General features: G+C 41.6%; 1 protein-coding gene across 19 annotated transcripts in view; it reads left to right on the top strand.

The window, feature by feature from the left end:
- FHOD3 (formin homology 2 domain containing 3) overlaps positions 1-25,374 on the top strand; it is a 407,898-nt gene that overhangs the window by 334,893 nt on the left and 47,631 nt on the right. For 18 of the 19 annotated variants that reach the window (XM_087759886.1, XM_087759866.1, XM_087759824.1 and 15 more), the window contains 4 exons: positions 2,221-2,526; positions 6,281-7,170; positions 13,843-14,001; positions 22,614-22,796. In XM_087759886.1, coding sequence (XP_087616012.1) covers positions 2,221-2,526; positions 6,281-7,170; positions 13,843-14,001; positions 22,614-22,796 — 1,538 coding nt within the window. The remainder of the gene's footprint in view (positions 1-2,220; positions 2,527-6,280; positions 7,171-13,842; positions 14,002-22,613; positions 22,797-25,374) is intronic. The other variant, XM_087759784.1, reaches the window with a different exon arrangement.

Below are 25,374 nucleotides of genomic sequence, written 5' to 3'. Positions count from 1 at the left end.
ATATTGCTTGTTTGAAGAGTCTCCCCTGACTTTATCCTATTGAATCTTCAGTGTAGCTTCGTGATGACAAAGGTGCCATAAGCATTAGCAGTCCTGGCCATGTGTTAGCTTCTTTCTCCACCTGAGCTGTTCGAGTTGACCTTTTTGGTTATTGCATGACAGCTTTTGTTTTAGAGAGAAACATCTAAAATTCACACAAAACTGTGATGAATAGATGACATTTGTATATATGGACCATTGCAGCGTGGCAAGCTCAGTCTTTCATGCTACAGTACCATGTTAGTTCCAGGAACTCCTGAAGGACTCCTAAGCTTGCATCTCAGTTATATTCAAATCTTGGCTTGACTTTAAAATGCTCTTGTGCTATACCTGCACACAGACAGCTGTAGTCAGAAACACACCACAGGGATTCAGAGTGTCTGCCAACTTCTTGCCAGCTCTCTATAATTTTGATTCTCTCGTAGGCAGGGTCCAGGGTACAGTCACAGGTAAGGTACCCTTAGAGAGACAAGACATGTGCAGAGCTGCTCGCATATCTAATATTAGATTTTTAGATGCTGTCTATGTAGAAGAGGGAGAAGGGTAAGCTTGTAATTGGGAGTGTTTTAAAACATCTTAGAGGGATTTGGGTGAGCACTGGCTATATATTAAACATGTTATGTGTACATTTCTTTTATACAAATGTATTATATGCATGTCTGGTTATTTAACTACACACTTAAAATCAATTATGAAAGTGTAGAAGCGTAGCTTCAACGAAATCAGTGGAAAAAATCATTTGCAGTTTTGTACGCTTAAATTATATGAAATGAAGTGGAATAGTGTGGCACTGAAGATGCATTGCTGAAAGCTAGTTGGAAAATATATGTGGTGTTGTACAGATAGGCACAGGCATTGTTAGAAATCATTATTCTTTGTGTGGATGTCTCAGAAAATAGGATAGGCGTGCAACATGAAACAGTCTTAGGAAAACATTGTGACCTTCATTATTTTGGCTTACACTTTCTCAGGATAAATCTATTCACCTGCTCCCTAGAGGACTAAAATGTTTGGATTGCATTCCAGTGCGATACTTTTTTTCCTGCAAAGATTCATGTAGTTCTTGAAGAAAGTCTCATCGTGTATCATGCAATCCCAAGACCATGACAAGTCCAGAAGGCTCTTTTGCAATATTGTAACGAAAAGTAGTTAACAGAGGGGAAAAAACAAGTATGACTTGGTCATTGTAGTTCAGCCACACAGCACGAGATTTAATACAGAGGGAATTTGGGGACTACGCAGAACTAACATGCATGCCCATTTTCATCACTCTTGCATGGCCATTTCAGTTTTCAGCAAATTGTGAGCTGCTTGCTGTGAATATGTGTGGATGCTCTTCAGTTTCTTTGCAGCATGCAGAGAATATTTGCATGTCAAAAATCTGCTGGTTTAGCTAAAAACCATAAAGGTGAATGAATGAATTTCACTGTCAGTGATAAAGCAAGGAAGAAGAAACCAAGTGTACTACCAACAGTGTTTGCTGTGTGCCAACCGATAAAAAAGCTCATCGTATGCCATATGCCAACCAACTGGAAACTAAATTTGTGCCATATGCCAAGCAGTTGGAAACTTTGTGCAGTTTTGATGTGGCTTTTCTGAAGCAAATGTGCATGAAAAAACATATGGGTTTTGTCAGACAAATGTGTGACAGTGCCATTTCCAGACTGTGCCATTCAACTGTGTTAATAAAACTAATATGTGTATTTTTTCGTTGAAGTGTTCCTCATCAGGTGAAAAAAGAATTCTTCCAGAATCCAAAGAAAATTCAACCAAAAGCCACAATTTCCCTCCTTTTTGTTTTTTAAAAGATCTGTTTCTTCCTGGCTCTGTCTAGGCACTGAGTTGTCAATGTCATGCTCAGGTGGGATGCCCATTTTCTGCAGATTCGTTCAAATCCTTATGCGAGTCCAACACTCCAGCTGTGGAAGTATGTATAAAAACAGTGGGCTGGCTCCAGACAGCAAGCGAGGGGGTTTGCCAGGCCACTCTCACATGCAATGCTGTCATCGCACAACATTCATCAGTCTGTTGCTCCTAATGTTCAGCATGCCGTGGACTTGCTTTTTATTTTCTTTCCATAAGGCACTTGTACAACTTTCACATCGCTCTCGTTTAGAGGGGTGAGCCTGAGACGACTCTGTCGTTAAGTGAATCTCTTTCTCCCGTTGTTCTCTCCGCCAGTGAGTGCCAGTGAACCTGAACCAGAGACAGAACCAGAACCAGACCCAGAGCAGGAGGCTGAGGCTGAGGCCGAGCAGGGAACGGAGACACCCAAGGAAATAGAGGCTACAGAGGTGGGACCAGAGAGTGAGGTGGAGCAAGGACCAGAGAGAGAGCCAGAAGAAAGTGCAATACTCAGTGAAAAAGAGAGGCAGAATGAGGAAGTGAATGAAAAAGACAACTGCTCTGCATCCAGCATATCCTCAGCAAGCAGCACTTTAGAGAGGGAAGAGAGAGAGGACAAGTTAACCAGTGACAATGAAACTGGTAAAGTGAAGCTTTTTCAATAATGAAGGGTTTCTGGTGGAAAAAAAACATGTTAAATTAGCCGCTCTGTTGTTGTATTAATTAGCTAATAAACCCTTTGCGCCTATCTAAGACTTCCATCGCCCTGGCCAAATCCATTTCCATTCTCTGCTTGGAAATCCATAGGCTCTGATGGGGTTTCTATGTTTGTGGGACAGTAAGGCCTTGATGAAATGAGGTTTCCTTTGACTCGAGACCATTTTCTTCCCCTAAATTAATGTATTAACTATTGAATCATTGTGTTGCGGTGACTTGCATCTCTAGCTCCCAGCGAATTTATTTGAGTTTTCAACACATAAAACAATGAGAGGAGGGACCCTGTTGACATCATTTGTCATGAGATTCCAGATACCTTTTCTCATGCTATTAGCTTTTAGTGGAAGAGGAAGAGCAATGAGGACTGGGATGTTTGTTCCTTCCCTCCAGTTTCCTGTCTTGGCTAGACTTCAGAAAGCAGAGAGAGATACATAGGAGCTGCTGAAGATAGATCTGGGCTGTGGCCATCCTTAGCTGGTGTGGAGGAGGCGCATGAAATAGACTTTGTCTAGAAAAGACCAGTTCTGTAGTGACCTATGGTTCTGGTCAGATATGCCACCAGGCACCTGTAAAGGGTAGCCCAGCCTGGAAAACACCTTAGGAACCAATTTTTTGCCTGGAGAGATAATGACAACCAGAGCTTGACACACAGCCCAGGTAGGGAGTAAAAGGCAGATTTTGACGTTCACTGATCAATTCCTCTTTTCTACTTTTTTATAGAGAGGTAAAGGAATGTAATGTAATTGGGGCATTTGGTTTCCAAGTCTTCTTAGGGCTGAACAGGGGAGTGCATTGTCCTAAGTTTTCTGAATTCTAGATAAGAAAACAAAAATTGCTTCACAGTGTGAAATAGTCTTGCTCTTTCCTGAAAGAAGGATGACACTGAATTACAAGGATTACCTCACAGAGATAAACTGTCAGATTGTACTGTTCATGTTTAAACCCAATCACTTTTTTTTTCTGAGAAGCATTAAGTTAATTTTATTCTAAATTTAAGAGCTGTCTTCTTTTCAACCAGCACCAATATTGAGTTACTTAGAATGCTATTGTACTCTTAAAGAATGTAGATGGGTGTTTATGTAGGAAAGGGAGGGGAGGTATGACAGACGAAGAATGTTGTTACACTGTGGTATAGTCCAAGATAGTCCAAGTGCAAGTAAGGGAGAACAGGTTACAGCATTTTTTCCCCTCATCTTGTCTGTTACCAACCTGTTACCACTCTAATTAAAGTGCTCATGTACTTTTTGTTAAAAGCTAAGAAACGTACCCTGTTATCAAAAAATCAGCATCTTAAAATTGGCCTACGTTACCAGTAGACCAAAGATTTATTAGGTTGTGCTATGTAGGACGTCTCATGTAGTGAGTTGCTCATTCTCTAGTAAGTGAGGAGATTCGGAAAGCAAATAAGAGCACTTTCTCCAGCAGTTCTCACATTCCCAACAAGCAGTTTACCATTTATGAGGTGGCCCATTGGTTTTGCCCCGATGTATTAAGGACAAAGGAATGACGCCTTTGATCCTGGCTTCTCCTTCATTAGTCATCCTGCTGAATTTGGCCTCCGACAAGTCTTGTTTCTCCAATGGTATTTCAAAGTTTTACCTGTGGAGAGGAGGGCAGAAGAGGCCACCAAGGTAGGAAGAGTCTTCACAGCAATAATCTTTGATCAGCTAGGGCAGATGGATGCAGACTTGGGGAGCGCAAATTAGAGATCATGTCTGGAGGAATTTTGATGAGCGGTTTTGCAAAGGGATTAAATCCTGCAGGATCCCAGCTGGTGAAGCTGAGAGCGGGTAGGTCATGTGGGATTTGTAGAAGGGATCCTGGGAGCAATCTTGAACATCTTTGAAGAAACGGCTGGGAGTAGGGGGAGATCCTCTCGGGGGGCTCAGCTGGGTAAAATCTATGGTGTGGGGAAGGAGTTGTCTAGTCATGTTGTCAAATGAAACTACCTCAGAGACAAATCCAAGAGACTACCTCAGGTGCCAAATCTTAGTGAGAAAGCAATCCCATGGATAAAGTCTGAGGAAAAATAAACAGATAATGGAAGAAGTCAAGCCTCCTGCAGGAAAGTAGAAGGAAGCAGTTTTGGAGGTTGTATCCATTGCTGAAAAAAACTCTTTCTTTTGTCTGGGGTTAAACCTCTGGACTTATTTTAAAACGTGGTTTAGAGGTTGATCTGAATAGAGGTGAGAGTCATTTCTGTCCATATGCTTTGTGCTGTGAGACCTGTCCTACATTTTAAAATGGTGTTATTTTAAAGGGGCCAGGGGGACTTGTGGGGCCCTGGATGTGGATCTTACGGAGGGGACACCTTCTCAGAGCACAGGACTAGATGTCGTGGTAAGAAAGCAACTCAATTGACAGAGGAAGCTGTAAAAGATGTTTAAAACTCTAAAGTATTGAAAAAGGTAGGAACATAAGGGGAGAAACAAAGATAAAATGGAAGTTTAAGAGAAACCACAAGGGGCCAAAAGTAAGGCAGTTTAGCAATCAAAATAAAATGTGTTTAAGAAATAGAGTTTATAAAAAAATATATTAATAAAATGTGTGAAGACTATGGGGACCAGAAGGAATCCCGTACAGGAAATACAGTAAGTGTGAAGAATTATCTTTGTCCATGTTTAATCACTTCATCTAATGCCCGCTGGAAAAAGAAGCACCATAGTTTTTAGACACATTATCCACATTGGTTAGCAGTATTATATTCAGGGAAATGTAGTCGAAGAGACGCTTACATCATTTATTTTTACAATTTGACTGCTATAGTTTGTTATTTATGGTGCTGTCTCAAACATCGTATTTTGCAGATTATTGTTGAGAAAAGCAGTAGTCAGAAAGATGAAGCTTCACTACAGTGACATGTTAAATGACCATGATGTGGGAAGAAGACCGTTAGGCTTTCAATGCTGTCATATATTACAGGGAGGGTAATAGTGGTTGATGAGCAGCATTTTCAAAAATCTTTTATAAAGGTGCTCATATTCCTAGAAAGAACTTTAAAAATCTTGTTTACACTTATACTCACTGAGTTGCCCTGAGAGCTGTACCCTGGGTATGCAGCCTGCTCTGGGATTCAAATAGTCCATGTTGCGAAGGTAGCCCAGGTACCCAGCTGGGAGGTCTGAGGAACAGCCAGATGTGAAATCTGTCTTCCTCTAGCCTGCAGGGAGGGAGGAAGAGGAGGAGGAGGAGTAAGCAGTTACATGTTGACCTTGACATCAGTCAGGGAAGATCTTTTCCATAAGGAAGTTTTCCTGGGGTGGTTCCAGTTTATGTCCAGATGAAAAATATGACGATAATATATTTTGTGCCATTTAAACCCCATTCTGGATTACTAAAGATTCTGAGCATTTATGCACTGTATACAATGCGCTGGGGTAGTAAGTACAAAGTGAAACCTGACAGATTTCAGGAGAAACCTGAACCTTGAAATCCTCACAGTTACGTAGTCCCTCCCAAGCGATGCTGATTATTTTCTGCTCCCATTCCTTTTTTGAGAATTACTCCCAGCCCATCAAGATTGGGCCATATATAAGCACTGTCACTTATTTCAAAGTTTTCAAAGCTACTGCTTGCCCAGTGTCAGACTAATTGTGCATGTGTCCCCCAGATTTTTTCTGGTGGGTTGAAGAATGTTCCCTCCCCTTGACTCTTCCCATCTGTGTGTGTGTGATTGCAGGTCCGTGGTCGCAGACCATTCAGGATGCTGGTGTGAATGAGCAGTGCAGCAACATCCTCAACAACAAGCGGTTTATGCTGGACATGTTGTATGCGCATAACAAAAAGCCCAAGGATGAAGAGGAGAAGGAGCTGGAGGCGAAGGAGGAAAAGAAGGAGACGGAGGAAAGCGAGGAGTCACTCACTAGCCTAGCCAGTAGGATCTCCATCCTTCAGGCCACGAAGCAGGCCAAAGATGAAAGTGTCAAAAAGATGGAGATCGGAAATCTGGACAACCAAGGCAGCGTGAAAGCCTTTGCGGAAAAATTCAACAGTGGTGAGCTGGCCAAGGGGACAGCCGTGCCTGAAGATGAAATCAGTGAACAGGTCCCCGAGAAAACACCAGCACAGCCAAAGAAGGAATCTGACTACATCTGGGATCAGCTCATGGCTAATCCTAGAGAACTTAAAATCAAAGACATGGATTTTACAGACTTGGGGGAGGAGGATGATGTAGATGTGTTGGACATGGATATGGGTCCTGGGGACTCCCTTGTTCCCCCTCCTCCACCTCCACCTTCTTTTCTGGGTTTGCCTCCTCCGCCACCTCCCCCACTGTTTGGATGTCCGCCTCCACCTCCACCCTCTGCTAATTTATTAGCTCCTCCTCCGCTGTTCAGCACTCCTCAGGGTTTAGGGTCACCCCAGGTTTCTAGGGGTCAGCCAGCATTTATAAAGAAGAAGAAAACCATCCGTCTGTTTTGGAACGAGGTACGGCCATTTGAGTGGCAGTGTAAAAACAACAAACGCTGCAGAGAATTCCTGTGGTCAAAACTGGAACCCATTAAGGTGGACACTTCCAAACTGGAGCATCTCTTTGAGTCTAAATCCAAGGAACTGCCTGTCACGAAGGTACAACTCATATTCAGCTTGCTATTATTTTCCTATTGTATCAGTATTAATTCTGACTTAGATCTAGGTGATTTATGTTGTTTATATGAAAACAGTGGAAATTACTGGATGTGTTTCTAGCTTGGCCTATGATGGAAGATATTCCATGGCCTGAAACTAAGAGATGAGGCTAGGGTGGTGTACATGTCAAGTTGCCCTCTTATCTCAAGTCTACCGGTATCGCTTCAGGTGGGGATTACCAACAAATTTTACATTAGGTTGTTTGTAGCTGAGTGCCAAACTAGGTATTGAAATCTGAAATATTTTCTGTTACATTCATATAAAGGTCACAGCGTGATGATTCATATCTGTATATTTGACAGTTCCTCACTTGGTAATATCATCCTAGTCATTATGTAGAAAGGTTAGAATATCAACTGGATATTGCTGCAAAAAGCCTACACGTGTGCTTTGTTCTGAATTTATCAGCTGGACCAAGTTTACAGCTAAACTCTGCAGGGGTGTTGAGTTTTTCATACTGGTGAACAGGCCTATTTTAAATCCTTAATTTGTACAATGTGGCTATCCCAATTTTAGCATAGAAGCTGGCACGGGAAATACCTCTGTAGCTAGGATTCCCTCTTCCTTAGGGGCATTATTATAACATAAATAAAATAAAAGGCTGGTGGCATGGCTGTTTAACATTAGACTCAACAACAAAGGGAAGTCTTTTATAGATAAATTTAGTAGGAATTTGAAGTAGCATTTAAAAAGTTACTAGCGCGAACATTTGGTTTTCATGGCTACATAAACACTTTTTCTTCTAAGCAGAATAATTGGTATCAGGGAAACAATGTTTTTTTCCAGTTAAAATGCTAGTAAAAGATGTCCATCTCTCTTACTTAAATAAATCACTTGTATGTTTTCTGTGTATGCCTGTATGTCTTATAGTGACATAAAAACCAGTCAGTACCTTGAATATTTTACTTCTCTTTGGCTGGCAAAAGTTGTTATATATATTATGTATCATATATGTTATTGTTTGCTCTTAATCTGGGGAGACTGGATGTCTCACAGTAGAAGTTCTCTGTGTCACTTATCTGGGTTATTAACTCGAAATTTTCTAATAGTCATTCTTGATCTTCTTGGCCAAGTGGAAACATTGCAATTTGAACAGTCAAGCCCCTCATTAAGTACCTGGCAAACAACAGGTACATAAATACATGGCTCGCATCGATTCTTCCATCGCTGTTCTTAGCTGAATTTTTTGTGACACAGATGCATGTAGATCTGAAACGTATGGCATGGCAGCTCTAAAAATACATTCAGCTGATCGTTCATTTGGCCGATGCTGCAATTAATTTCTCTCTAATTCCTTTTCTGCTGAGGAAGGAATGCTGGTGACGTTGTGGCGTGTTACTCCTTGTCTCTCTCCCTGTAAATACAAATCTGCCACAGATGGTTCATAGATGGAAGGAATGAGAGCGTTTTCTTAGATCCATAAAACATTTAATTCCTCGAATTGAATGTGGAATTATGACATATTTGCCATTTCCAAACTTTAGCTTTGTGCTAAATGCCAGTATTGTAATGGATCAGTCTGGCTGATTCTTAATCTTTTATTCCCACCCCAAATTTTTGATAAAATGTTAAATTGTTGGAATTTTGACTTGTTTACTTTTCCAGTCATTTACCGTGCACGTTCCCAAACTACTCTTGGCCGTTTCCCCCCTCCTCCCCTCACGCTTGCTTCCCAGACCTGCCTGGGCTGCCTGATGCTTTGGCAGAGCTTTTGGCTTCTGGCTGGAAGATGAGTGAGCAGGTTTCTTTGAAATTAGTGCAAGTCTGAGGAATGATTTAGGTGACTGCTTTCCTCTTGGAGACTAATAACTGCTCTCTGCATGAGACGTTATACTTTTGGCTCTCTTTCCACCCCGTCCCATAACACAGACATAGAAGTCTCATTGTCTCTGTAGAGAAGACAATGGTGACTAAGGATTACCACAGTGGAGGTCTGCTCAGACTTCTGAGACTCCTGCTTGGTTTTGGTGAATACTAGCAAATCCTCCAGGGTAGGAGATGGTCCTTAGATCAAGTGAGAATGGGACTAATTAAGCAGACCACTGAATCTGTGAAAGACTTGAGGTTTGGTACGAAGATTGCACTCAAATTAGGATAGCTCTCGCTTTTTCCAGACTGCTTGGTTTATTTCCAGGGAGTACATTCCCCGTTGTGTCTAGTTTCTCGTGTCCAATGGCTGCAATCCAAAACAGGTTTATTCTATAATATCGTAAAGTCTGACTCACAGCTCAGTTCGTTCAGCTGAAAAAAAAGAGTGCAGAGCAACAAATCAAAAGTCAAATCTCCAGATTTCATAGCAATGGATGGAAGCAGGTGCATGGAAAAGGAACAGTCCAGAAGGATGAGAGGAAAAGCGAAGTCAGGGTGTGTAGGGGGATGCTTGGCTCTGTCTTGTGCATATGCTCTTCAATACAGCTGTAACCAATTTTACTCCAGTTTCTAATCCTTCACTGTGATTTCCACAACACACAGCTATAAACAGCTACTTCCTGGCTCATGAGAAGTTTTTCATTAAACACAATAGACGGCAATAAAATAAAGTGGATTTTAAACTGTAGGATATAATATAGGAGTTGGGGGGGGCAGGCCTGGAAGGGAAAATTCTTGATTTTAGGAAAACTTCTGCCACGCTGGACTACTCACACGTTGATTATAGTTAATGGAGCACCTTTAGTTGCAGAGTGTTTATTTTCTGGAATAGAAGACCGCTACATTCTGTTTGCGAATAGAAAGAGAGTGATCAGGTATCCACTCCAAGCCAGTCTAGAATTTCTTTCCTTCTCACTCTGCCAAACAAAGCAGGTATTTTGGCAAAGTGCTTCAAAGTGTTTATTTTTCTGTGAAGAGAAATGAAAACACGCAGACAGTACTGAATCAAACAGTGTTGTTCAGCCCTTCTGCCATCCACTTGGTTCTGCGTGTATTCATCTATACCCTGTGGGACATAGTGATCCATCATGTCCCCACAGACATAAAAACTAGTAGGAATGAAAAATTAAGGAACATGTTTTCATGTACACATGTATATACACATGTTCCTTTTGAAACCATTTGTTGCAATTTGAATAAATGCCAAGGCAAGTCATAAATGTGGACCAGAATTTCTGAAAAAGATTATATATATATATATGTATCCCAGACAAAGCCAGTGGCAGCTGAGTGATTCCATTTTAAATACCCAGTGCTAAATCCTTGCTAATTGAGATAGAAATAAAAAAAATTGCCATCTCGCTATTAAGGGATTGCCCTTTTTTTTGGTATGACTGATGCAGTTTAAATGCAGGAGATATTTCTGACTTGATGCTCATATATAATTACTTATTTATGTGGCCACTGGAAAAGTGATTGAAATTTTTCTGCTTCCCATATTAATTAAAGCAAAGAGGCATGTTTTAGGCTACGTGCTTATCAGACTACAGATCACCTTCTGTGGCATGGCAGCGGTTTTTGACTAACCTGTCTTGGCTACCCAGCCTTCAATAGAAGCAGCAGAATCTGGCCAGTTAGGTCTTGTAAAAGTCTAAATTCACTGTAATTGTTAATACGCTGCAGGAATGTTTGTTTCCCACAAATTCTACCCCCTGATATATTTGTATTTTATAATTAATTTTGTATTTACATTTAATAATATAATATTCAGCAGTTCCGGGCTCATGTTACATACTGACACATTAAAATATAAGATTAAGTGCACTAGTGCACTGTTCCCTCAAGCATTTGAAGTCATTCTCTGTTAATGAACTTATAAAGCAGAGTCTGAAGTCACCTAGTATTGTAATAGAATTTAATAGTTGTAGCTTATTTTAACAGTCAGACACTTACACGTGTGCAATTTCATTGCAGACAAAAAGGCATTCTTTTCCTAGCAGTAGGGTAATAAAGTTCATAGTAGTAAAATCTTTCTCTTTTCTTTATCCTTTTATTTATTTGGAAAGGATTTCTTTGTAACTCGGCTGTCGTCCCCAGACTGGATTTAAAATCTCTTCTGCCCCTGTTTTTGAAGAGAGTTACTTACCCCAAATTTTTATATCCCGTATGCAGTTATAGCTCTGGAAAATACCTCCGTGCTTACATCCCCTATACAGCTCATCTGTCTTTCATAACTCATTGCTAAGGAGCAAGTGCACTGTTGCAATCGCAATCATCCCAGCAGTTAGCATCCTATGTCCCTCAAATGAATATGTCTTTCTTGTCAAACTTGGGAGCCTAAAAACAGAGCTGCAGATCTGAGGCTTACTTACCCGCGCCGCATGTGGGAATCCTAAATTTACCTCTTTTCCCGTAGCCTCTTCCCTTCTGCATAAATTCTTTGGAGCTTTGTAATTCTGTGCTGCAAAGGACAAGGTAAAAAGTGGTGGTTTAAAAGGCTTAGTGCGATATAGACTCAGGAGGAAGCAGGCTCTGGTGAACCCCGCTTGTTTTTATGTGGCCTTGGCCACTAAGTGTGGTCCTGAAAATGTGATTAATGGCCCTGGAAGTAAAAATGACTGTTTTGAAGGAGAAGCTGCATCTCCAATCCTTCAGGTAGCTCCCCAAGAAAAAGAGGACTCTCTTACCTCAAAGAAGGGAAAGTTCCAGAAGGCTTCAGGGATGTATTTAAGGTGTTAAGAAGACAGCAGTTCTGACAGAACAGACATATAAAAATTTAAAACAAATGTTATCTTTGCTCTCCTAAAATTTATCCTGTTTACTCCAAAAGTGTTGTTTCTTTTTAAGTTTAAAAAAAACAACCCTCTCATTACTTCCCCAGTTGCATCTTACCACATTAATCATGTTGGTATGATGGAAGGGCTGTGGTGCCGCACATGTGCTGGGCAGGCTGCTGGGACCGGTGGGCAGACCCCATCCTGTGCAGGCAAGGAGCTGAGCTGTGCCAGAAAAAGGCACCTTTGTAATCATGTAACTGCATTCCCTTTATGGGCTGACTCACAGCCAGGGGTACTTTGATAAAATCATCTCTATGAATTTAGACAGTTCTTCCAATGCAGAATCAGCATGTAGACCTGGCAGTAGGGCGTTTTTTCACTCAGTGGTGGCTGTGGTGCAGACCCAAAGGAAGAGGAGAACAGAGCTTTGTGGTCTAAAAAGCACTCCTGAGCACAGATCGAGACTAGGGCAGTAAGAGTCTCCTCCTGGGCTTCCCTCAAATCCACATGAGATGCAAGAGACACTACTGCTGTAGACGATATGGATGATCCTCTGTTCTGAACAGTTGTGTGGGCTGGCACGTTGCAGCCTGGAAAGAGGGATTGCTTAGTCTCTCTCTTTGCCCCTTTGAGGCACATCTGTGTGAAGGCTGCTGCTGACAGAGCCACCAACCACAGTCCAGGTAACAGGCTCTACAGGGAGGTCTCAGTCATGTCTCTGCAGCCTGTGCCTTGCTGAAACATGGGCTTGTACACAGCAAAGCATGTCTGTGCTTTCTTGCATCAATGTGCTGGTCTTCTCCCTGCACTCCTGTGCTTGACGGTGTCCCTCAGCCCATCTCTGGTAGGGCAGAAGGGGAAACAGAGAAAGCACGTTTCCAAAGTTAGTGTCTCTGGAGAGGGAGGAAAAACCACTGTGTATGAGGAGCAGAGTCCTCTCCTCTTGCAGCTGCCCGGTATACGACATATGTAGTTGCCAAAGAGACACCTTCTAGCACAGGACAGTGAGAGATTGAGAGGCACGATGGGCCACAAAAACCACATTCAACACTGTGTTATGCCATATAAATGGTCTGGGAGTCACCTTGCCTAGTTGGTTCGTGTTTTGCCACCATGAGGATGGGGAGAAAGAGGAAGAAATTTCTTGGGTCTTCTCTAGAATAGAATTTAAAGCATATGTTGTTAGTTCTTTGTGCTTTCATTATTATTTATACTGTAGTTTATACTGGAGGTAAGATCCAAAGATTATGTCTAGTCTCAAAGAAAACTTTGAAAAAAGCAGAAAGGTTGAAATTGTTCTGCACCTGTGAAGGGCCTGATTGACATATCATGAGCAGCAAGGTAGAATACCCTTCCTCTGAGAGCCAGAAGTCAGAAAACCATGCCAGTGTCTCCAGAAAGGCCTCTACAGCTCCTTTGCCAGTGCCCAGGGTAGATTTATAACACAGGAGAGTGCTGGCAGGAAGGTGGGAACCACCCTGTCTGTTTCCCAGCCAGCCACGTGGGCAAGAGAAGGTCGGTGGCCACTCTGGGTTGACGCGTCCATGGGGTAATTGAGCCCCGGAACCCATCGGCCACCTAGCTGCTGTGCCGCTGGCCCTGCGCCACCCGGTCCTGCCACACAGGACAGCTTCACCCTGGCATAGACAGCTTCAGGCTTTTTTCAGACTGACTCCTGCCCCAGACTGCAGCGTTCCCAGCCCTGGCAGGGACTCCTGTGTCTCAGGCTAGCTCAGCTTTGCACAGCATTTGAGACTGCGTTCAGCTCTCTGGTTAAATCCCTAGCAGCTCATGCTGATACCAGAAAGGATGTGGTGGAATTCAGCTTTTTTGGATGACTATAAATGCATTAGATTTACATTCAGTGTCAGCACCCTTGAGTAGCGGAAGTCATTAGTGAAAGGAGTGACTTTTTCTTTATAAAACAGGCTGGAGAAATAATATTCTTGTTTTCTTCTTTACCAAGAAAACTGCTGCAGATGGGAAGCGACAGGAGATCATTGTATTGGACTCAAAACGAAGCAACGCTATTAATATTGGCTTGACTGTGTTGCCCCCTCCCCGGACTATCAAGACTGCTATTTTGAACTTTGACGAATATGCCTTAAACAAGGAAGGAATAGAGGTAAGAAAGAGTAGTTGATGTCTTCAAGTCTACATTTTCAACGTTTCCTTTTTTTTCGATGTTGCACACGGTACAGGCCAGATGTTTCATGGAATAGGGAAAAGGGGATGTATTATATCATGACTGAGAGTTGAAACTCATCAAATCAATGTAATGTGCTCAGAAGCATGTAGTATTCAGCTGAGGCTGGGCATGCTCAGTAAACGTGAATTTCTCTGCTTTGTTTGTGTCTGAGTAACAACGATGTTAATTCCTGTAAAGATTTTCAGAATATTATCTGTTCCTCTCAAGCTTGACTGAAATATTGTGAGCAGCAAGAATAGGCAGTGAGTTACTAGGGCTGATGCAACTGGTACAGGGTTTAATAAAGTTCATGCCCAGCTAGCTGTTGGAGTCATTCTAGATTGTATATCTAATGGAAAACAAATACAGCGACTAGTTTTGCTCAAAATAGCATTTCTGTGTTACTATTGTTTGAAGAAAAGCAGTTGGTATAAAGATTACAGATGATGTAATTTTTACCATTACATGTTTGACTTTGCAGATATTCTTACCGAGATCCAAGATGAGCTCTGTTTATTATTTTTTTTATCAAAACATTTTTCTTCTATGAAGTATAAAAGCAGCCTGCTGCTCCCTTGGTTTTTTCATTGTGGTTGTATTCATTTCAAATCTTTTTTTTTCTTCTTCTTTTTTTTTTTTGAATAAGCCTATATCATCTAGTAAGAGTAATCTGCACAACCACAAATCTCAACCAGTGGCTGAGCTGCAGAGGTCATGTATTGATTCACAGTCACCTTTCAGTGGTTTGGCACTGTGTTTCATGATTTCCCCCTTTCCACCTTCACTGTGCTGACTACAGAAGAAAATGAGAAAAGCTGGCTGGAATGGAAATGGAGTTGCCAACAGTTACATGCAAAAGAAATACTTGAGGCAAAAGATTGTTCCAGCTAGAAGGCAAGGCCTGATTTATCCCTACTAGAATATAGCTTCTTCTCAAATCTGTATTACTTATTTGCTATATACATACCTTACTCATATTATGAAGGTGACAAATCAGGCTAAAAAAGTAATTTTTCATGACCCAGCCCATGTACCCACCACTGCAGTTTGCAGGACTAAGCTTTAAAGTGTTGGAGAGAAGTACCCCTCCAGCCAAGCCCAACTCACAGACCACTGGTTAGATACCAGTGCTGTAGGCAGTGTTTCCATACAAAGTCCAACATAAAATGGCTGATAAAAAGGACACATCTTTATTATCTTCCATGTGTCATCTCCTTTGAATTGTGTCCTTCTCTGGCATGCTTAACAGAAGTTCAGCTACTCTGCACAACTCACCCTTTCCAGTGCCAACATTTGTAGCTGGGCTGTCCATCTGCCAACCACCTGTGGTGTCCACAGTTGTGAGTGCCTTGCACCACCACACCCTGCTTTGGGTGGCCTTTCCATTAGCTGCCAGCAACCCGTAATTTCATTTAAAATATATGTGCAGGTAGCTTTCAAATTGAACAATTCAGAAACCAGGAAATGATACACTGTTGATATACTTGCCCAGTGCTAAAGAATATGGGATTTCTGAGTTCTGTGTCCACAGCTTGAAGCTAAGGATGTGAGTAATCCTGATGTGATCATTCAGATATTTAAAATTGAGAGAAAGGGAATAAGCTGAATATGAGCCGTCAGTGTGTCCAGGTGGCCAAAAAGGCCAACAGCATCCTGGCTTGTATGAGGAATAGTGTGGCCAGCAGGACCAGGGAGGTGATAGTGCCCCTGTACTCGGCACTGGTGAGGCCGCACCTTGAGTACGGTGTTCAGTTTTGGGCCCCTCACTACAAGAAGGACATCGAGGTGCTGGAGCGTGTCCAAAGAAGGGCAACGAAGATGGTGAAGGGTCTAGAGAACAAGTCTTATGAGGAGAAGCTGAGGGAGCTGGGGTTGTTTAGTCTGGAGGAGAGGAGGCTGAGGGGAGACCTTATTGCTCTCTACAACTACCTGAAAGGAGGTTGTAGCGAGGTGGGGGTCGGTCTCTTCTCCCTAGTAACAAGTGACAGGACAAGAGGAAATGGCCTCAAGCTGCGCCAGGGGAGGCTTAGATTGGGTATTAGGAAAAACTTCTTCACCGAAAGGGTAGTCAGGCACTGGAACAGGCTGCCCAGGGAGGTGGTTGAGTCCCCATCCCTGGAGGTATTTAATAGACTGTGTAGCTGTGGTGCTCGAGGACATGGTTTAGTGGTGGACTTGGCAGTGCTAAGTTAATGGTTGGACCTGATGATCTCAAAGGTCTTTTCCAACCTAAATGATTCTGTGATTCTATGGAGCACAGCCCAGGTACTTTGCACCTTGAGGGAGGAAGCCTTTATTGGTTGGGAAGGGTGATGTTCATGGAGAAAAGAGCTTTTTTTTTTTTTTTCAATGTTCCATATTTATTTACTTCTTATCACGTAAAACCCTGCACTGAATTCAGATTCCCTTCCCCAATCCCCAATTTACAGATTTTTCTTACAGCATTTTGTTATAGAGTCAGACAGACGTTTATAGAGAGATAGAGGGCTGGATTAAGCTATGCAGAATTGGCCAGGAGGTGCAAAGAGAGATACAGAAATGCATCATTGTGAGTCTGTTTTGCAGGAGAGCCCTGCCTCAGTTTTCCATACTGCACCTTTGATCTGCAGCGTTGACAAGCTTTGTTTGCTGTTTCTGTTCTCCTCTGTATCCATCTGGCTTTAGCCTTAGAGTTAGCTTAGAGGGAACAGGGGTTGTCTTTTCAGTCTAGATTTTTAGAAAGTTTTCTGGTTCATATCTACAGTTTCCTAAATATTAGGAAATAATTGGTAGTGATGATGAATGAATCAGTAATAGTGTAAGTATCAGCTTCACTTATATAAAAATGCAGAGAATAAAGCAAATTATTTGCTATATAATATATTTATAGCTAAACTATGGGTTGAATGAGGCAGGACTGGTGTGGAAAAAGAATTATGGAATTGGTCTAAGTAAAAAACTGCATCACAGTGGGTACTCAAGCCTTTCTGCATAGTTAATTATCTAGAAGAGACGTCGCAGCTGGTAAGCAGAAGAGAGAGATGTAAGGAGAGCAGAAGAAGAGATATGATGGGTGCAGGGAGGACCTAACATTCACTGCTAAAATTTCATAGAAGCTATAATTGAGGATCATCTTCAGCTTTTAGGGAATCCAGCACAGAGCAGGGCACCAACAGGGTATCAAGTCACCTGAGCCATCCATTGCCTTGGCTGTGAGCTCTGTGCCATGTCCCTTGCTGAGGAGCACCGTCACTGTTATGTTAGTGTGCGTGTGGCTTTAGTTCTGTACTTGTGAAATAAGTTCAGATTAAATGGTATCTTAAAACTGACCTTAGCAATTCCTTTAAGGACAGTGGACTAAAGTAGTGCTGACAGTAGTGCTAGCAACAAGGCAGTGATGCAGTGGGATGCAGGCTACAAGTTTGTGATAGCCCAGCTCATCATCACGTTCACAGTGACCCAGTAAACTCTCCACTACTGTCCTACATTCTGCTGAATGCTGCTTTGCTTGTGCCATTTAACTCTTGTTAGTAATCTATACTTTGCTTTTTAGCTTCAAATATGTAACTAAGGAGAAAAAATTCTCCAGGTATTTTAAAGCCCTCTGTACCCAAGTATGTTGCATATTTTAAGCCATGCGTTTGAAGTAGTTAGGTACCCCCTGAGCTGTGAAAAAGGGCAGAAAATGGGGCATGGTGCTAGAAAGGCAGATGTAGGCCATTTAGTATGCAGAGCAGGCACTGTTAGAAACGTAATTTCAAAGGAAAGCACAATGTGTGTCTGCAAGCATGCATCAGTCCAACTAAAAAAATTTTTGCCACCTTACGTTTGCCAAAGCGGTTGTGTTTGCCTTTCTTTGAAAGCTTGGCGTTCATTGTGTTCATACAACTTGGAGCTCGCTGCAGGATAAAGAACTGCCTGCTTAGCATGGATGAGGGCTTTCTGTTAGCTAAGCAAAAGCGGCGAGCTTAAAATCCTGGCCCTGATTTTAATGAAGGATATCACAGGCAACTGCAAGAATAGAGTTCACCAAACCAGTCCTTGGTGCTTGTCTTTAGTAAAGGAAATGAGTGAGTCCCTCTGTAAAGTGCTACTTAGTAAGGGAATGTGGATCGAAATCAAATTATACCAAAGAGTATGATTAATTTAGCAGAGTGAAATCAGGGGTAATGGTGTGAGGAGATGGAGGTGGGTTGCTTTGTGCTTTACGATATGGGTTTGTGATGCTACACAATATTGCATTGCATTGGTAGCTTTTAGTAAAACTATTTGAAATGAAAAAACTCTGCAGGTATGCCATACCCACATTTGTCAAGTACTTTGAAGTCCGTGTGTCTGGGGTGGCTAGGTAGCCCTGAGATGTAAAAAACGGTAAGAAATGAGAGCCTGGTGTTAAAAAGGCAGATGGTGACACGTATAAACAAAAAACAAAATTTGATTTTCAGAAACAATCAAGGTATTTTAAGTTTTTGTTCTGATAGTTGCCACGGTACGTTGGCGTTTGCAGTTTCCAATTTGTTTAGCTAATACTTTGTAAAAGTGTGGTGGGATCTTTCAAATTATGCTAGCTCATGTGACCTGAAAGAACACCTCTTTTCACAAGTCTAGACAGAAGAGAGAACAGACTCAATGGTGCCTTGCTGGCCGTATGCCCACGGTCACCGTATCGCTGCCCTAATGAGTTTCAGACTTTATTTAAAGAAAAAAAGCTACACTTTCACTCCTTGCAGCACACCAAAACATCTTCTGCAGTTTCTGTGACCGGCAGTGGCATGTTCATGTATTTCAGTAGAGAGCTGAGAAATGCCTGTCGGGCATTTTAGTCCCTTCTCAGAATTGGATCATTTTTGGAAGAGTTGAAATATAATTAGTGCAGGTGGCCTCACTGTGGAGTCCCGACCTTCATATGCTTTTATATTTTGTTAGAGTTTCTGCAGGTAATGCAAACCACCAATGTGTCTCATTAATAGCTGCCTGGAAAGCTGAAGTGTGAGAGCCTTTCTGGAGCTGAATCATCTGCCGAGGCCTGTCAAATGTCTGATGAAATACCCACTAATGGGTATTTGGTTATGCACCTTACAAATTTGTGGGCCTTGAGCCACAGAAAGCTTTGGACCCAACAACAATCAGATATTTAGTTTACTAATTTTTTTCAGGCTCCTGTTTGCCTGGTAAAATCAGCTGAAACCTAATATGAAAGGCAAAGCACCCCTGCAACTTCATCATCACTGAGAAGCCCCATTATCTCTTGAAAGAGATAACTTAAGCACCTAATTTCCACAGAGGCTCCAGGCTATTCGCAGTCTCTGATTAGGTGCTTCCTTGCGTCCCATGCGGAGGCTCATAACCCTCAGGCATATGGGGGCTATAAATTTTGCCCTGTGAACCTTGTAAGGCTTTACCCTTAGAAATTTTTGGAGATCATACATCAGGGTGGCTGAGTCCAGGAAATAAACAGTTTGATCCCTTCGCTGAAAGTTCAAGCAAGTGGCTGGGTCCAGCAGTGCAGGAGCAGAATAATTAGGATTCATTATCTCATGAGAACAGGATCTCCAACAATTACTTCTTTTTCTCCATGAAAAGATTTGTGCACTGGCTTTCCTCAGAATGTTAGTCTCTGGCCCAAACAGTTGGGTGAGAATGCATGGAGATGAAATGCGTGTATCACACATATTAGAGGATATGAGCATAGGGTTTGTTGATAACCAGTTCTTCTTTAAGCGACCGTACTAGGGAGAGCGTTATGAACTAATGATTAGATTCAAAGCTGTTTGTGATTTAATGGTCACACCAAGTACCAGTGACCTTCTTCCCTGCTGTGTTTTTATGCTACTTCTACTGTCAGTGATGCTTAAAAAAAATAATAATGAAAATAATAATAAACTGGCAGATGGTGTACTCATCAGTTTCCAGCACTGCACAAATGGCTCATATTAGTCATAGAGTGGAAATCAAGAAGAGGAGCATTTTACCACTTGCTCAGGGGCATACCAAGGATGATGACCAGCAGGATCAGAAGTATTTGCCCGAGCAGATTAAAAGTGCTGATAAGTAAGTTGTTGTTACCGGGGCAGTTGCACACTGGATGATGTGAGACCTGCCAGCAGCTCTGGTCCCATCGAGTTAGGGCTTTCAGCAGCAGGGGTGATCCTCAGCAGCTGGCACCGCAAGTACAGGCTTGGCATTCTCTGTTTCACATACTACGGTACGCAGCGCAGCAGCCTTGCAGTACTTGGACTCGAATGCTTTTTGTCAGCTCCATCTGGCTTGTGGTGTTTACATAAAGCTCGAGGAGGAGGAGAGTCCCTTTGGAAATAAAGCTTACTATTTCATTGCTCTCTTTAAACTGCCCAAAAGCAGTGCAAAATCTCTGGAGTGAAGGCCCTGCACCACCACAAAATACTTGTGGGATCCCTGGGTAGCTACCAAAAGCCCTAGTTATTTGTAGGAGGCAATTGAGAATACTGCTGAAGTGCTAGCCTTCAAAAATGCATCAGAAGCATTTTTACATCCATCACATGGCTACTGCTAAACTCTCCATGTATGGATGTTCATATGATCCGATTTGCAAGCTGCCCTGGCTCAGCTGAGGGGGTGTTGGCTTCTTGTTGAAGAGAGGAGTAGGCACTAGGAGGCCTGACTTCTTCAAGGGACACTCAGCCAAACACCTCTTCTTATGAGTTTCAGACTTAGTCTCTCTTTTTTACAAACTTCTTTAGATGAATATTGGTTAAGCACTGAGAAATGTCCTGAAGCAGCTATCTATAAATCTCTAGTTTGATGTTAGGTATGCCCTAAGTTACAGATTTCAGCGTGTGGATGGATAGATGGATGGGTAGCACATCTCAAAATCAATACAGAAATGCTATCAGTCAGAACAGGTGTGCAATGGAGAATGTTTTCCAAACAGTCATTGACACGGGAAGGAAAAGCACCAGAGTGTATTGAGGAATTTTCCTCCTCTTTCTTTTTCCTTAGGATATTAATTTATTAAGGTAGAAGCTTGCAGTGTCCAAGCAAGGAGGCTTTTTTTTTTTTTTTTAATTGAAAGGCAGAGCCAACATTAACAGAAAAAAATGCTTCTTTATTTATGTTTGTGGAAGTCAGCATAAGAAGATGGGCAGTAATACAAATGCTGTGGCTGAAATGAAATAAGTCGCAGTTCAACAAATTGAATATTATTTGCTTTCTTAACTCTTGTTCTTTGCCTGATTGACCAGAAAAGGTCCCTTGTTCTCCACACTTAGCTCCAGTGCTGTACAAGGAGCCAGATGAATTATCGGTACTGGAAGGGGGCAGTTGTGCTACTTTGATGAATTGGCTATGTCCAGTGCTGGAACAAGGCTGTAGTTTGGATTGGCAGGTCTGATAGTTCTTTGGCTGTATTTTTATTATTCTCTCCTCCCCTCCAAAACAGCCTCTATCATTATAGAAAGCTGCAGCAAAAACATGTCGTTCTTCAGATGAATAAACATAAGTTATGTTGAAAATCTACTGCTTTGTTTTAATGAGGCATTGATCATCAGGGTAAAGACCTCAACTTATCTGATGCTTTTATGTTGTTTTGCTTTTCTTTTTCATTTTAAAATGCATTTGTTATGTTAAAAACTAATTAAGAAGCAATACCTTAGAGAGCAATACTTTGAGAAGGAAAGCTGCCACATGTGAACAAGCATGTAAAATCTAAGAATTAAAGGGAAAATATAAATGTTTTGAGCCATACTGACAGCAGAAACTGAAAATATTGAGATCCTTTTTCGTTGATATTTTAGACTTTTCAGATCAAAAGAGAAGCAGGCCATGTGTTATGCAATGCATAATACTACTTTAAATTAATGCGTGTTCCTTGGGAAGTTGTCCTCAGTCCGGGTGCGATTTTTGGGAGTGACCTAATAGGCTGCAATACTTGTCATGTTTCATAAAAAAACAAAGCAGACTGAACAAAAAATAATACATTATGAGAACAGCAAGGGACAGGAATCCTCAAGTTATGCCTGTATACCTACAAGTGCACTGGAAGATTCATAGATGTCGAGGCTAAAAAGGATCTGCTATCCAGTCTGACCTTCTGTAAATCATGGGCCAAAAGATTTCCTCATTCTACCCTCACTTCATATGTAATTTGCAGAAAGGTGGCCAGTTCTGATTTAAAGATATAAAAGCTGAGGAGAGCCGTCCTAACCAGGTGCCTTGTCTTTCTTCAGTGTTTGATCCCATGATTAAGCATACCTACTGACTACAGATTTTAAAAAATGAATGTTAATACAGATGTGGTTTTCAGCTGCAGATGTTCAAGGTAGCAGGTCTCGTTTTGCTCTCTTGTGCGGTGGGCTAGTGCTTGGTTACTACAGTGCCATCCTAATTTACCAGCCAGTGACTAAGGACTTCTGCCGTTGCTGCTGAAAAGTCACCCAGCGTCATGGGAGCTCAGGCGAAGTCCGACCAAAGCTCGTCGCGTGAGCCTGCGCTGCAAGAGCGCTTGCCACAGGAGCATCGCCATGCCACTATGTCCAGCCCTTGCGCGCCCCTAGGCCCCGCCGCTGACGCCTGCCTTTTGTCTCCCTTCGCAGAAAATCCTGACCATGATCCCAACCGAGGAGGAGAAGCAGAAGATCCAGGAGGCGCAGCTGGCGAACCCCGATGTCCCCCTGGGCAGCGCCGAGCAGTTCCTTCTCACCCTCTCCTCCATCAGCGAACTCTCTGCCAGGCTCCAGCTCTGGGCTTTCAAGATGGACTACGAGATAGTGGAAAAGGTGAGGGGAAGGCAGGGAGGCAGGGGCGGAGACTCTTCCCAGGCTTTGCTTAATCTTTCCCTGACCTTGTTATTATATGAGCATATATTTTGAGGAAACGGTAAATGGGTCGCTTTTGTTTCGGTGGCCAACCAGGGAACAGCTAAAATGATCCTTCATAATCTGTTCCTTTTATAAAAGAAAATTAGAGATTATGTCTTCCTTCCTTTAATTAGGCAGTAATGATATTGGAACAAAGAAGAGGGCTAGATCCTTACCACATCTTCTCCAGATGTTGTTATTCAGGAAATTCTTACTTCAGAGCAGTAAGAATTTTTCTTTGGATAAAGATTGAATGCGGACTACAGTATTCAGCCTTACATCGTAAAATGAGAGTATTGATCTTGCATCCATTTGAACTAAGGAAAACACCATCCATTAAAGTTATTTCTGTTTATAACTCTCTTTCAAAGCTATAAACAAAAGATAAGACGTCCTTCAGGAGTGCTCGTTTCACTTCTGTCACAGACAGTTGTTGCCACCTTCTTCATGGATGGCATTTATTCGGAGAACACTGTAATTGGGTTGTCTGTCACGTATGATGAATCACAGACAAAAAATTCAAAATGACAGCGTATAATTTGTGCATAGGTGAAGCAGAATGAAACTGTGTAGGCAATTTCAACTATTTGTTGCCTTTCACGAGCTCTTTCAGGAATCTCGGCACAGGAACCTCCTGGCTGTGCTTCTGGTGAATAACCCATGCTCTTCAGGCAGCTCTCTCCTGTATATATTAATTTTGTATGTGTATCTATGCACATATGTGTATATTAAAAAAAATCAGTGTAACTTTGTGTGATATGGATTCTGTGGGACGTGCTTCTGAAAATGCCTTATGTTTACCTAGCCATGGTTATTTAACAAGTTATACGACAGTGGATTGATTTGCAGATGATACTGTCAAAATTACTCAACCTCTGGTTAATTTTCTTAGATTTTAGGAAATGCAATCACACTAATATTCAGGATTTTTTTAATTGTGACATTTTAGTCCTCGACATTTACATTTCTGACTTGTAAAACATAAAATATTTGTATCTGGCCTGAATACGTTTTTGCCAGTTTTTTTTACTCTGGTACAGCTATTTATTCTGCTTTGAAGTTACCACAAGGCTAAATTGTTCCTTTCATGTGAACTGAGTTAGCTGTAGCTGTTAATCTATGTCTATACCTAGAATTTCTAGCTTCCTCTCAATCAAAAAGTAACATTTGAAGCACTGCTAAAAGCTAAAGAAATTCTGATAGTTTTCCTGTTGCTGATCCTATAATGTTTATGCCACATTAAGTTAATGAATTTCAGCTAAAATCCATGTAGAATGGATGTTAGTATAAAAAGTCTCAAATACCTAAATTACTCAAAGAAGCGATAGCTGGAGTGAATACAGGACCAAGATTTTTATCCCTGTTGAAAGGTAGATAGGCCTAAGTACAGTACCTACCGTAAAACGGTACAGGAAATAACGTACGATAACGGATAAAGTAAGAGGAGCATGTGATAAGAAGCCTAGCAGACAAGCATAGATATGACAGACGGCTTGGGTCTTAGTTGGGTGAAGAGGAAAGTATGGGATCAGACATCAGAGGTTCAAGAGAGCAAGCAGTTGGGTCTTTCCAGTAACAACAGGTTAAACTCAGAGTTTAAGTTCCAAGTAACCAATAAACCTAAGCGTTATTTAAACTGAGATAACATACCATGAGCATATCCAATTAAAAAATGAAGTAGTTTGCATTAATGATTATGATAATAAGAGCCCCATGACCTGCTAACATTCTTCTGTTCTTGAAACTATGTTTTTGCAGAAAATCCATCTGCAAATGGGCAAACCTTTCATGAAACCGAGGTGCCAAATCACTTACGTCCACACTTTTTGTCATTTTTTTGTCCAGTATTTGCTTGATTTTTTAAAAATCTGTTTTAAAAGTAGGAAAATTCATAGTGGTTCAGAATGCACTCATATTATTTATGGAGTCACACATATATTTTATGTAAGAAATGAGTGAACCTTCCTATTATTACCATGAGGCTGGAAGTTTTAGATGGTCCATGATATCAACAGTGTGAAATATCTTGAGTTGTTGATGTAAGGCTGGGGTTCCTATTCATAAGACTCTTTTCCTAATCAGCCAAGAACAGATTTTTTGCCTAAGTAGGTCTTAGCTCCATCTCTGGCAACCTGAAAGAAAAACAGCATGAAATTGTTGAAGAAAAGGGTTAAGTGAGATATTGTTCATGCTTGTAGAAAAGCTTTGCAGGCATAATGAAGGAAGTCATCTTTCTTGGGTTGAATTTAATTAACTAAAGCCAGTCAGGGTACGTTTGTAGGGAGCAGCCTCAGACAGTAAGGGGCTGAACTGGATGAATGAATCTCATTCTTTGCCCTTTACAGAAAATAAAAAAGGAAAACCCTTTCCAAATAATCTGTTCGATAATGTGCATAACGTTTTGAAATGTTAACATGTATCTAAGGTACCTTATGCCCACTGAAGGTAATCAGTGGAACAATAATTTTTCTCACCTTTCTTTTGGTATCATATTTTA

The sequence above is a fragment of the Nipponia nippon genome, unplaced genomic scaffold (assembly GCF_047370975.1).
Source record: "Nipponia nippon isolate SJK-2023a ecotype South Korea unplaced genomic scaffold, ASM4737097v1 scaffold_1, whole genome shotgun sequence".
Taxonomy (NCBI): domain Eukaryota; kingdom Metazoa; phylum Chordata; class Aves; order Pelecaniformes; family Threskiornithidae; genus Nipponia; species Nipponia nippon.
Note: the sequence above shows the minus strand (reverse complement) of the source record. Positions and strands in the feature narration are given on the sequence as shown.